Here is a 13,511-nt window from a genome sequence, read left to right on the forward strand (position 1 = left end):
GTTTTTTTTGGGGTGGGGAAAGAAGGAGAATTGCCTCTGGATGTGGCTCCCTCAGAGGATATTACCTGAAAAATAGGGTGAAGGTGTGACAAAATTGATTTATATTTCCCTCCTCACTAGTTTCTCACCCACCTACTTTCAAGCAGATAAGTATGAGCTCTACTGATAAGATTTCCTTTTAGTAAGAACATTGCATTTTATTTATTTGTCATACCATGATGCCCAAATTATTGATGTCTCATTTTGACAACCTGAGATGGTCTAAGTTCACAAAAGAACACAAAATCCTCCTCAATTCTGTGTGCTCTCACTGGTGATTTTAAGTTCAGTGTTAATCCTAAGTGGTAATATTTGATTGGTGGGCAATGTGTGAAAGCTAAAAACATTTGATGATTTTGTTGATAACAAAGATGTGGCCGCGGAAGGTTTCCTTGGTACAAATTTTTTTTTTCTTTGACACTTTTTACCCTAACATCAGTACGCATATTCTCCATAACATTCTTTAAACATTTTCTTAGGTGCTGACAAGGAGAATTTGTTTTATGATCAAGAGGTTCTTTAGTTGGTGATCATTTCCCTTAATCAAGTGACTTCAGCCCTTTTACTCCTTATAGTGACTAACATCTAATTTCTCCTTACAATATCACCGCTGAATCACACATCAAGGTCACAAGAAAAAAGGAAATGATCACCATGCAAAGAAGCTTTCGATTGGTGAACAAATTCTCCTTGTCATCACCTTAGGAAAGGTAAGGAGAACAGTATGGAGAATATGCATACTAATGTTAGGGTGTAAAGGGTTAATGTATGATTCTGGGGTGATATTGTTGGGGAAATTAGAAGCTAGTCACAAGAAAGAGAAATCTCAAGGTAGCTGTTCCAAGACCGCCAAGTTGAAATTGCCTCACCCAAAAGAAAAGTAAGAGCATCTTTTATTTCCCCTTTTAACTCCAAAACACATGATGTGAGGAACTCTGTTCAGTTGCCAAACGTACAAATAGGCACACGATTTACAGTATGGAATTTATCATGTCTTTCGGACGCAAAAAATACAACTATTTACGGAAGTGGCTTTAGAGTTCTTTTACTCTAATTCACTTTTAGCAAAAAGGAATTGAAATGGAGAAATTATTTACATTATTCAAAATGTTACACTGATGAAAACAGTAATCGGTTGAATAACGATGAAAAACACCTTTCAAAGTCCAATTCAGACATCGGGTTTTCACTGTCACAGCGTTAAAAGGTGGAACATTTTGTCAAAGAATGTCCCAATATAAACAAAGCGAAGTTCTTTAATTATCTGCAAACAATTATCTCAAGTTGCCAGTAAAGAGAAAGACACAACTCAATCCGCTTTTTTTCTTGAACAAGGCGGAAAAATCTTGAGTGTCACTTTGGTGACCAATGTACGAAAGAAGGCCGCCTATTCGCACTCCACCCTCTCCTCCCTTCACTCTTGCATCACAAAATGCTGAATTGCGGCGAGTCTCCTGCATTCACGGTCAGCTACTAGAGATCTTAGCGCCTGACTTCTTTTCCAGCCACGTTCTGTACTTTGTAAGCGCAGTGTCTAGCATCTCTACTAAGTGATTGGCCAGCTAAATAAGGACAAGGAAAATAAGAGTACGAATAACATAAAGAGACGATGAGGAAATAAAAGAACCTAAAACCTGAAAACTCCCTGCTGATGAAATTTAATCATACTATATCGGAGAAAATGTGTGTGTAACGACGTTTCCGATAACAAAGCTGTTTTCGTCTTCTACGGTACTATCATACCAAGGTTAAAAGCGAAAGGAGTAACGACTGATCTAATCCGCAGTTTTATGACAGATTTAAGTGAAACTGAAAGATTAGAAAGGACTGCACGATGGCGAATGTACACTGCAGTGACACGAAGCTTTAAACGTTTAACATTCTTCCTTACATGAGCCTCTTCGGCGGGAAGTTGATTGCGGAATTGCTGCAGCTTGGCATCTCTGTACTTTTCAAGGCTTTGGCCCATTTTAACCATCTGTTAACCAAGAATTCACACATCAAGCCATTTCATCTCAGCATATGAATGTCAACTTACATCACGTTGTGTAAAAAACAAACAAGAATAATGTATATCCTCAAATAAGTGCCTAAGTGCTTATTTCAAATTTCGGCTATAAGGAGGGGCGCTTATCGGAAGGGGGTGCTTAATCGAGGGGTGCGCTTATCATTCTATTACACTGATTCCACTGTTTCTGAAGCTTAAAAAGCTTTAAATAAAGTGAGAGTAGAGGCTTGTATCCCTACTATTTAAGAAAGTGGGGGAGGAGGGACCGAGGGGGCTTATTCGAGAGGGGCGCTTAGGGGTGGGTGCTTACTCGGGGAAGGGCACTTATTAGAGCGTGGAGCGTGAGCGTATTTGAGGAAATACAGTTAAATATCATACAATAGCCAACTATTGCCTTTCTGACATCTGGTTGTTAAGAAAAAAACCTTACAGTTTATTACCCGAGCTTGTCTCACCTTTTCCTCCAAGAATTGTGTCTTGATTGGAAAGCATGACCAAAAGTGTCTCAGCAGCTCGGACAGTGAGTTGTACTGAAGCTTGACTTCCGCCTGAACTGACGAAGACACTAAATCTGTATGTTAAAACAAAAAAAAAATCTGCTTAGTTAAATATTCTCTCCTCGATGAAAGATGGAACAAACGCTAGAAAACTCAGAGTATCTAAAAAGCCGTTCTCGCAAATCCAGAAATTTTGTCAAACACGTCGTTTTTGCCATTAATACTGATGAAATGTTTCTGGTTGACAAATTGTTTTCGTATCGTTTTCATTAAAATGGTAGTCCAAGCCAACAAGTCCATAGCCAATTAAAGCAAAGATTAACAACAGCAGAGGAAACAAATGAATGCTCAGAGTGAGCTCAGGAACACGTACGCTACCAAGACGCGACTGGTTTTCCATTTACATCTGATCGGTTGAGAGGGTAGCACGAGTTTGCTACACAATGCAAAGCAATCAACCAATCAAACAATCATCTATTGAGTCCATCAGTCAGACAGTCAGTCAGTCAGTCAGACAGTCAGTCAGTCAGTCGGACAGTCAGTCAGTCAGTCAGACAGTCAGTCAGTCAGTCAGTCAGACAGTCGGTAAGTCAGTCAGTCAATTAGAGAATCAGTCAGTCAGTCAGCTGGTCCGTCAGTCAATCAATCGATCAATAAATCAATCAGTTCGAGTAGATATTAATGACATTGATGCAATCAGATTACTTTCGACATTCTATTCAAAATTTGCACTGATTTCATATTTACGTTGCATGCTTGTCTCAGAAGTTGTGCTCATCAGAGATCCACCAGGGGACATTTCTGTAAGGACGTGACAAGCCATGTCACTGGGAAGAGTCTAAACAGTAACAATGAAAAGTTCCCAGTTATTTTTATCACGCACAACAGCGCAAAAGAAAAGACTTTCCGTTGTTTTGGTTACACACAACGACCCAAAAAGAAAAGACCTTTCTCTACTTTTGTCATGCGCGATAGCACCAAAGAAAATGGTTTGTGTTATATCAGACACGCACAACAGTGCAAAAGCAAAGTTTTTGTGTTCCACTGGACTACGCCAAAAATTATGCTCTACCTCACTTTTGCCTTGCGCGGAGTACAACAGAAAGGCTTTCCGTTACCTTCGTCACGCTAACAGAGCCAAAGGAAAAGGCTTTGCGTTACCTTTGTCATGCTAACGGCGCTAGAGAAAAAGGCTTTGCGTTATTTCTGTCACCCACGTTAACAAGATAATATCTCTTAAATGTGACTTAGGAGGGCATTTAAAGCATACACTACTTACCCCGGGTAGGTTTGGTCGCCAATATTCAACCTCCCTTTGGTTACTCTGGATGGCTTTGGAAATGTCTCTATGACTGAGTTTGGAGTGAACTGATCCCCTTTCCTGTAGAAATCGACACGAAACTACACTATGAACAAATTAAAACTGATACCTAACTGAAAAAGAGGCTCAGTTGCAAAAGCTTGGTATAGAAAACCCTATGCCATGTTCCTATGCTGCGTATTCCGATTGCCTGTCGTAAAGCCAATCGAAAGCAATCACGACGGCCAATCAGAGCAAAGAAAAATGACACAACGAGCCAACGAGAACTCAAAGCAATTATACGTATGCGTCATAAAGAGCGAAAAAACGAGAGTGACCACGTCGCGACAGATTATTAGTTTTGAGTCTAATTGGCTGAGAAAGTGGAGCGAGTTTTCTCGACCAATCTCACCACGTCGCAAAGCAAACCCGAACGAAGCCCGGCTTTCTTTTGCTGCTCAATTGAAAATTGATCCATGGATTGTCTTACCTTTGGGATAGCCGGTATCAGACCTTGCGAAAACTTTGACGAGTCAGCAATTTTTAAGCTCGGGAGCTCTCTGGATTGTTGCTCAGACAAATCGTCATATTCCACCATTCCTCTGAGACGACTCTAAAATATAGAAATTAAAAAGTACATGAAACTTAGTACTAGTGAAGTATATTTGTTTTTCAGACAGAAAACTATGCAAAACAAAAAGTTGAGTATTAGCCTTTCAGTCAAGTACTGAGCTGATAAGTTTGTCACTCTTATTAAGAAGCGAGTGTTAAATCTTTAACTAACACGACAAGGACTTATTCCTCCCCAACGTTCCCTATATTTTCCTTTTAGCGGTGATAAAATGCTTCCCTCTTCAGTAAAATTAGAAAACAAATTGTTACATGCACAGAGCCTCTACGTTGGTTAAAGAGGGAGAACCACTGGCAGGAATAATTTGCTAACCTTTTTAGCAGGGGGATCTGCTTCATTCATTTTGCCATTTTTTCCATTTTTCTCCTTTTCTTTGTTTACGCTGGAACTGAGGAGAATGGTACAAAATTATAATGAATCTGTTCAGTATTAAATCAAATAAGAGACAAACGAGGCAGAGGCGAGTGTGTCACCATGTTGATGGTGTCACTTATGTTGTGACTTCTTACCCAGAAGCTGTGGCTTGTACCACCATTAAACTGTGGTGATTCAGCTTTCTAAACAAGGACTGAGTTACTGCGTTGTTCTTGGGATCTACCGCTTCTGCAGTTAGTCCATATCCCTATTTAAAGAAGAAAGACAATTAATAATTTGCTCCTCAAAGTCGTGAAAAAATCAAAAACAAATAATTAGCGCACACTGACTCGTTTCTTGTTATACTTGATCACAGCACTGTTTACAGACCTCTTCAGGAACTGGTGACGCTCCTGTTAAGTCCAACAAAGGATCATTGAAGGTTGCAAGTTTCCTTGACAATTGCTCTGTGTAGAAGAAGGGTGTAAGACACCTTGATTTAAACTGCCTTTAGATACAACAAATGGACAACAAACAGTTTTTCATTTGGTTCCAATGAAGAATTTATGAAAAACCAACACAGGTCAGGAACAAGAATGCTTTCCCTTGCTACCCTCTCCTAACGATCACACAAAATTCAGAGTAAATGAATACCTCTTTTCGAATTAAAACTCCAGTCTCTTATTGACGTTTCCTGATAATTACCAATTGTCAGCCACACAAAACACATTTGGCACATAAAATAGATAAGATTTTAGCAATGACACATCTTCAAGGCATGGCTGATCATCCTCTGTTTTAAGGAGTTAAGTTTCTAAAGAAACTGTGGTGTTGCGTTAGTGGAAGAGTACAACAGGGTAATTAACTTTTACCAACTGAGTTGATAACAAAATTGGCTTCCATAAAGAGTTTAAAAGCTGATGCTTCAAGTGTTAGCCCTTCATCATTGGCTCTGATGAAGGGCTAACACTTGAAACATCAGCTTTAAATCCTTTAAGGTGGCCAATTTATGTTTACTTATCAGCTCATAGTTGATAATACTAAACTATCCTGTTATCCTCTGTTTTAGTTTGACTGGAAGGGAAGGCTATTATTCTTTTACCCTGTTCATCCTCCTTAGCACATTCAGTGAAGATGTCACCTGACATTGCCCTTGTGGCATTTCTGTCTCGGTGGAAATAATGCGACTGAAAAAACTTTGTCCAAAAGTCTTTCTCTGGCATCTGGAAACAAGAAAGTGGTATAATTGAATATTTCAAATTATATTCAAAATAGACATTCCCACACTCATTGTAAGTTGAAACGAGCACTGTATCAGGTGAAAGGCACTTGGTAGTTGTCAAGGGATACAGTAGTAGAATGACACTTCCACCAAGATGCACATTCCTGCTTTTTTCCATTGACCTAAAGCCTGGAACAAGCCTTCTTCAAAAGTACATGAGGTGCTACTTAGAAAGGTATTTCTCATCTATGAAGGGATCTTTACACCTTTCTTTGTATTTACAATCAACGATGAATGTCAGTAGCCAACAGTAACCACCCATATACAAAATGAAAGAATGAACACTTTGTGATTTTTCCACAAGTAAGCTAATCAGAGAGTAAACTTCATTTCACACATACTGACATTTATACTGTGAAGTACTATTTTTTGTGCCTCTGATTGGATAAACAATGTATTTCAGTCAGTCAGCCTACTTCACAGTGTAAATTTCAGTATGTATGAAATAAAAACATTATACCATGGAAAGCGCTTGAACAATTTTTTATTCACTTGCTGAAATGCATAAAAAACTCACTCGTTCATTATGCTCACTCTTTCGTTCTTTTGATGCATTGTAACTTGTGAATTGAAAATCATTTGAGTGCAATTTTCATGGAATAACCTCTATTTCTCAACATAAGACAAATACCTCATGAGGAACAACTTCCTGGTGTTTTCTTTTCACTACATAAAATAGATTGAAACAGTCAATAATTAATTAACTATTTTAGTAATTAATTGATAAGTAATTCACTGCTAAATGTTCTTACTAATTGATTTAAGAATGGTTATGCCCTGGAAATTAACCCTATCTTGCATTGAGTGATTATCAATCATAGAGCCATTTATCATTACAAAAATTCTTTAACATTCTTCTCTTAACTAATGAGGGAGAGTTTTATCATAAATTACATAAGTCAACAAGTTGCTAGTCACTGTGTCTTTCGTTGAAGACCTTTACCAATAAGGGCTTTAAGTAATAGAATTTTAGTTGCCTAGAAAATAAAAGAGTGCATTTTGAGCAACATCATTCATTGTCATACAAATGTTTATGTTACTTCAAATTTGAACAAAAAACACCAAGCGAGAAAAACATTTACAACTTGCTACATGACCACAGAACACAAGTCCTCAATTTGACTTTTGCTGCAAATTTAGCCACCAAAATTTTTTAAGACTTGATCACAGCTTGGAGCACTGAAATATTTAAACTGTATGTGTCTAACTCTTTACCAGCTGGATATGTCTTGAATATGGCCTCTATAGTATCCACATTTAAATTGTATTTGACTTCATTGCAGCCTGAGCTCTCTGGTTGCATATCTGCCTAAAGAATAACAAAACAGAATTTCAAACACCAGTTTCATAACAGCAACTGTCATAATTCTAAATAATAAAGAGATAATTTAATAATTTCAAAGAGGACAAATTGTCATGCAAAATATTTTCTAAAGAAATAAGCAGTACATGTAGATGTATTCAACAAATATTCAACATACAAGCAATGCCGAAGACAAACCAATAGCCTGGTCTGACTGTACTACTTGGGTGTCCTGATTCTGCAAGGAAAAGACAAAAAAACATTATTGCAAATTGTTGTACTTTAACTTTAGTGTTGCATGCTCCATAGTCACCATCATCATCATCATCATCATCATCATCATTCAACTGCTGTCAAGATTGTAAACACAAGGATATGCTGCAGTGTCTTATTTTAACAATTACATGTCCAAGTTTGTCCCAGATGAGGCAATTGTCTCTGTTTGTGGTACCAGTATTTGCTCAGGGCTGTCACTAAGTTTTGAAGCAGCCATTACATAGGAGATAACACCCATTACTGAGTAATACCTGCCCAGGTGTAACTCAACAGCAATTGACCTCTTCACTCACACCATCAAGTGTGCTCAGCTGTAACAGGTGTTAAGGCTAACAACCCTTATTAACAGCCCTGATGCTAATCATTTGCCACCCCTGTTCAGAGGGGAAAAGACTACTAAGAGTGGCTTTGGGTGGTATGTGAGAAATTTACCTGTATACTGTAATAAACAGTATACCTTTATTTGGTTGTCAGACGAGGCCGCTTAGTTTGATTGTGTGATCTTTGAAAAAACTTTACGAATCTGAAGTCTCAAAACTTAATCATTACAAGGGGCTTGGAAGAGACAGTCCTTTTCAGTAGTTTCTTAACATGTTGCATGAAATGCTGTCACTCATTAGTTGGAATCCATCAAGATCTGGTGTACCCCTGAATCCCTTATAACTGTTTTCTTGATACATTACAAAGAGATTCCAAAGGACTGTACACAGATGAACATGAAAGACCTTTCACAGTTAAACAGCAATACCAAAGTAAATATCCATTAAAAATATATATACATTTATATTTACTAAGAATTTTGCAAATGGATAAATGTGTGTAGTGTGACTATTTTCTGGTACCACAAGTTAACATCAGAATAATGTATAAGAGCAGCGTTTCCTCTCTTAGACCACCCAAATTTTGATGATAATGTTGTTATTTTGCAGAGGACCACAAAGAAATGAACACAGTTCTAAAACACACATGCTGAACTATAATTGTTCTGCCCATTAAATATTTGTTTTGCCACGACCTAATTGCTGTGGTTTCTAAAGGTTCCCAAGAGGAAAAGGGACAATACATGAAAATATATTTTGGAAACTATACAATTACCTTTGCTCTATTTGCCCAGAATTCTTCAGCAGTAATAACTCCACTGACAACTAGATCTTTATACAGCTGATACAACTCAGGATTATCTTTCAGCATTCTGAAATAAATAAACAAGAGCAAAAGTTTATGTTACCAACTTCATTTATATAAGGTTGAATTAATCAAATACCTCAATCATTGAGGATCTTTAATTATAACTGCACTAATATCATTACTGATAAAAAATACTTGTCCTCAAAGAACAGCATTTAAATCATCTTTGGTATTAAAATGCCTATACCTCTGTCATATCACAATCAGGACCTCTCTGAAAGTAAAGGACAATGTGGGCAGTGGCAGACTCAAGGGGAGAGGCATGGGGAGCCCATGCCACCCCCTTTTAGGTCGGCCAAAAATTAATATCAGTGCTGAACTGAGTTTTTTCAAATCAAAACTAACTCTCACTGTAAGAAAGGTTCTAAAAAATATTATCAGACAACTTTCAAGATGTAACCGGCATCAGTTGTGGCCCAAATCTTTGCAGTGTAACTATTCTACTTTGCTCTAATGCAACATTACTGATATAAAGCTATTTCTTAAAAGTTAGTCGTCAAAAGACGCTCTGGTGATGCAAAAATGATGACATTATTCACCAATGATGTGTATTTCTATAAGTTCAGTTGTTGTAAACACGAGACAAGATATAATTGCTTTTTTTTTGTTAGTCGTTTCTTTAACAGTTGACTGGCTCGTGGCATGGTTCTATTACTCATGGACAAAAGACTGAGCTCACCTAGCCCTCATGAAGAGCTAGATTCAGCTTAGTAAACAATTGTCTCCAATTTCACTGATTCCAGGAAGTATTTATAGAGCAAAGTCCTAGGGAGTCAAAGCTACACAGTCGTGGCAAAGTCAAATCACAGTAGTAGACACATTCAAATTCAAAACACCAATCCCCATGGACCAAGGTGCTCCACCCCTCCCTTTTGACAATATGCTAAACTTATTTCTTTGTGAATTAGGTTTTTTAATTCATCATTTTAAAGAGGCTTATGAGCAAGAAATTGGTCTTAAAATGCTGGAAATGGCCATTTAAGAGACTCAAATTTTCAAAATTTTCTGGGGGAGCATGCCCCCAGACTCCCCTAGAAAGCCTGCAACTTAACAGCACTCGTGGTGCCCCCTCCCCCCCCCCACCTATTTGAAAATCCTAGATCTGCCCCTGGTGAGGAACTTCATGTAAGTTCTACTTCAATGTAACCCTCTTCTTTAAAGTATTGTTCTTCAATGTGGAGTGCAGTTAAGGTTAACCTTCAGACAATTAATGAGCAGCACAGTGGTGACACATGACCCTTCCTTAAAAGTACTTTGCAATCCTATTATGATGTCTTGCGTTCAAATTATTTTGATGGCTGAACTGCGAAAATGTTTTACTCAAAATCCTAATCTTTTTCCAGGTAATTACAAGAACTGTATTTGGATTTTTGGTACTCACTGACAGTTTAATGATATAGCATAACAATGCCTTTGTATAGTGTTGACAACTTGAAGAGTTCCCATGGATACCTCTTTCCCATAAATAGTTTGTAACTGTCTTGGACAACTTTCTAGCCACTACCTCACAAGATCATCAAATGCAACATGACATATCAAACAAAATATAGCTTTGATAACTTCAAAATTTTACCTGTTCTTTTCCTCAAGCTCTTTATTGGCTTTTTTTCGATGGACTGGGATAAGCTGAGCAAGGAGGTCTTTAGCATCATCTCTTTCTTTTTTGGCATTTACGGCTGAGTCATTTGTAAACTGGAAAGTGAAGGAGTTTCCATCATGGAGAACAATCTGTATCTGTATTTTTGAGCTGCCCTCTGGACTTATTCGTTGAACTGTTGACAGAACTTATTGCTTTAGACAACCTGTTCATAAATTTGGTATTTATTCTTTACTTATGACATCACCAAGAACAATAAGTGGAATTATTAACCCTTTGACCCCTAAGAGTGCCTAGCATCTAATTTCTCCTTACAATATCACCCCTGAATCAAACATTTAAGTCATGAGAATAGAGAAAACAATCACAAATTAAAAAACATACTGATTGATAAACACCTTCTCCTTGTCAGCACCTTAGGAAATTTATAGAGAACAGCAAGGAGAATATGTATACTGATGTTAGGGTGTAAAGGGTTGAATACCACTTCAGTCACTGAATTATTTATATTTTGTCAATTTTTTATGGAAAATGGTGTCTGCCACACAAGTTTGACACAAGCCCATTTGGTGGAGCTCACTGCTCATATTTTACCTTGCTCTTAAAGGGGCTCAGACAAATTCTAGGAAAACTCCCACAATATCCACAGGTGGTGCATGGTAAACCATCAGATAGAGTGTATTATTTTATAAAATAACAGAGATACCATACACATTTCCATTTGTCAAATTCTTAGCGCTAATTGTTGCAGTGAGCCGCCATTTAAGCATTTGACTCTTGAGAGAGACTACTGTACATGTAACATCTAACTTCTCACAACATCAACCCCAAATCCAACATTAAGGTTACAAGAGTAAAGTAAATAATTACCAACTAAAGAAGCCCTCGATTATTAAACAAATTCCCCATGTCAGCACCTTAGGAAATGTATGGTGTGGAGAATATGCATACTGATGTTAAGGTGTAAATGGTTGATTAAAACAACAGGGTGCACCTCTTATTGGTTTACAAGAATTAATTGGCCCCAGTAGGGATGCTAGGATATTTCACTTGAAGAATTGTACAAGTCCACCCTTGGCTCATAAATTTAAAAAATTCTCATGTTGCGAACCTGACGGAGAGCATGGTTAATCATTAAAAACAAGGAAAAAGTGAGAAAAAATGTGGATACGTTTGAAAAGCTGAAGGGAAACAGAGTCCTTCAATTGAATCTGATCAGAAGAGTGTGGACATGTGAAAAATGATGTATAAAACCGTACATTTCGAGGCGTTAAAACTATAGTCATGCATATATGATGCACTCTCAACCCTATTTCCATGTTATGGCATCCGCGACTCATTGGTTAATGCAGTTAACATCGACCCAACAACTGGACGATTGTAATATTAGGAAAGAAAACTCCAGTGATAGCATCAGTCTACAAGCGCAATGATCGAAACACGATATCATACAACGCACCACTTTTCGAATTATAATCACATGGTAGGATCAGTAGCAATATACCGGCTGATGAAGACAGGCCGTACACGTGACATAACTTCAATAATTCAATCGAATCAAATCGGTTGGTCAATTTTACCTTTGATTTCAGAGTATGCACATGAAAGTTTAGGATTATCTGATCCGTAAGGTATCCAAAGCAGTTCATTGGACATGAGACGCAAGGTTCCACCGGTCTTTTTGTGCTTGGTGTTTATTACCTCCAGAAGAACAGTCTCGTGGTCCGCCATCTTGGATGGCATTCTAAAACTACCCCGCTGGCTAAATATTTTCGCACAACGTGGTCGCGTGGCGTTTGATCCCAGTTTCCGTTGGATGGAGTGCGGTGCTTTAAACAGGTTATAGGGAAATTCGCAAACATATGTAAAATGTATAACTGGTTTATATCTGTTATAGTGTCTTTCACACCTTCCTGTACGCAAAGAGCGGCCGCCAGTTTTGTTTTAGGAAATATGCCTTTCTAGATCGCGTTTTGTTTCTCAATGATAAAATAACAATGGTTGCTTATACCAGAGAAAAGACAACTGAACTTACATAAATTAGTACAAAAAGCTTTGTAAAGCTCCGTTTGGCTGAAATATTTGCGCTAAAATATACATAACCCATCAAGGGACTTAAGATCCACCAACAGCACTTAAGTACTTGAGCGAGAGAACTTCAGTCGAGAAGGAAGAGGGAAGAGGGTGAAGTTTGAAGTAGTTATTGTTCGGGAGGAAATCGCTTGAAATTGTAATCATAGGGCTCTCCTTCCAGGTCAGAATATTATACATTTGATGGTCTGTTTTAGGTTGCTTTCGCCAGGCCCTGGCCCTGGAAGCGGCAAGTAGAGACAGTGGTTGATCAATCAGGACAGCGCATTTCTCGATTGTTTCCGTTAACTGAGAGCTTAGCACAGACTACAAATCATGGAAGTTGCTAACGAATAATTTGTGTAACAGATAAATAAGTACGAATCGAAAAAGGCTCGCCTTCTTGTCACATTGCTTTCTTATTGATTACTATAAAATCACTCCTAACGCTTCTTTGTCCCCTTGATGAATCATAAAACCATGAATGCTTTTAAATGACTGTAAATATATGGAAATCGTATATGCGGACTGCGGTTAGAGAAATGAATTTGAAAGCAATCTTCGCAGTAATGAACGCTACTTAAGCAGTAGTGATTTGAACCCATCACCTTTGCGATACCTGTGCAGTGCTCTACCAACTTAGCTAACAAGCCAACTGAGAGCTGGTCATAATGTTGGTTCGTAGCAAACCAGTAAAGAGATGAATAAATGACTGTAAACATGTGAACATCATATCGATGCTTTTAGCAGATACAAGAGATCCTTATGACTCTTGGCAGGTATTGACGTCAATGCCGACAATTTTGGCCATTGTTTTTAGAGTTGTGATTGGTTCAATAGCTAAATAACATAAACTAGAACGTCAAGGAGACAACCTACTGTAACCACACTGACTTCACAATGAATCATCAATTATTATTTCCGTAGGAAGACTGCTCGTAAGACTGACTCATATGGCTGAACATT

At 37.9% G+C, this 13,511-nt stretch overlaps 1 protein-coding gene across 1 annotated transcript; it reads right to left on the reverse strand.

The window, feature by feature from the left end:
• Nucleotides 1-915: 915 nt before the first annotated feature.
• On the reverse strand, nt 916-12,228 carry LOC113670419 (general transcription factor IIH subunit 1). The gene is made up of 16 exons (XM_027186559.2): nt 12,056-12,228; nt 10,452-10,650; nt 8,786-8,882; nt 7,593-7,652; nt 7,327-7,420; nt 6,743-6,777; nt 5,932-6,052; nt 5,220-5,296; nt 4,985-5,097; nt 4,788-4,863; nt 4,335-4,457; nt 3,824-3,925; nt 3,292-3,382; nt 2,503-2,618; nt 1,931-2,017; nt 916-1,601 (listed from the first exon to the last, which is right to left on the reverse strand). Exons 1-16 carry the CDS (start codon nt 12,216-12,218, stop codon nt 1,506-1,508), a joined length of 1,650 nt encoding a protein of 549 aa, XP_027042360.2. The 5' UTR covers nt 12,219-12,228; the 3' UTR covers nt 916-1,505.
• Nucleotides 12,229-13,511: the final 1,283 nt, after the last annotated feature.

The sequence above is a fragment of the Pocillopora damicornis genome, chromosome 10, assembly GCF_964200805.1.
Source record: "Pocillopora damicornis chromosome 10, jaPocDami1.2, whole genome shotgun sequence".
In the NCBI taxonomy this organism is placed as follows: domain Eukaryota; kingdom Metazoa; phylum Cnidaria; class Anthozoa; order Scleractinia; family Pocilloporidae; genus Pocillopora; species Pocillopora damicornis.

What these genes read in the sequence shown, in the direction of transcription:
- LOC113670419 (XM_027186559.2), bottom strand. Translation starts at nt 12,218, where the DNA reads ATGCCATCCAAGATGGCGGACCACGAGACTGTTCTTCTGGAGGTAATA. An exon ending in GAGCTTGAGGAAAAGAACAG is followed by an intron (nt 8,883 to 10,451) that starts GTAAAATTTTGA and finishes TATTTATTTCAG; the next exon opens with AATGCTGAAAGATAATCCTG. An exon ending in TGCTAAGGAGGATGAACAGG is followed by an intron (nt 5,297 to 5,931) that starts GTAAAAGAATAA and finishes TCTTCTACACAG; the next exon opens with AGCAATTGTCAAGGAAACTT.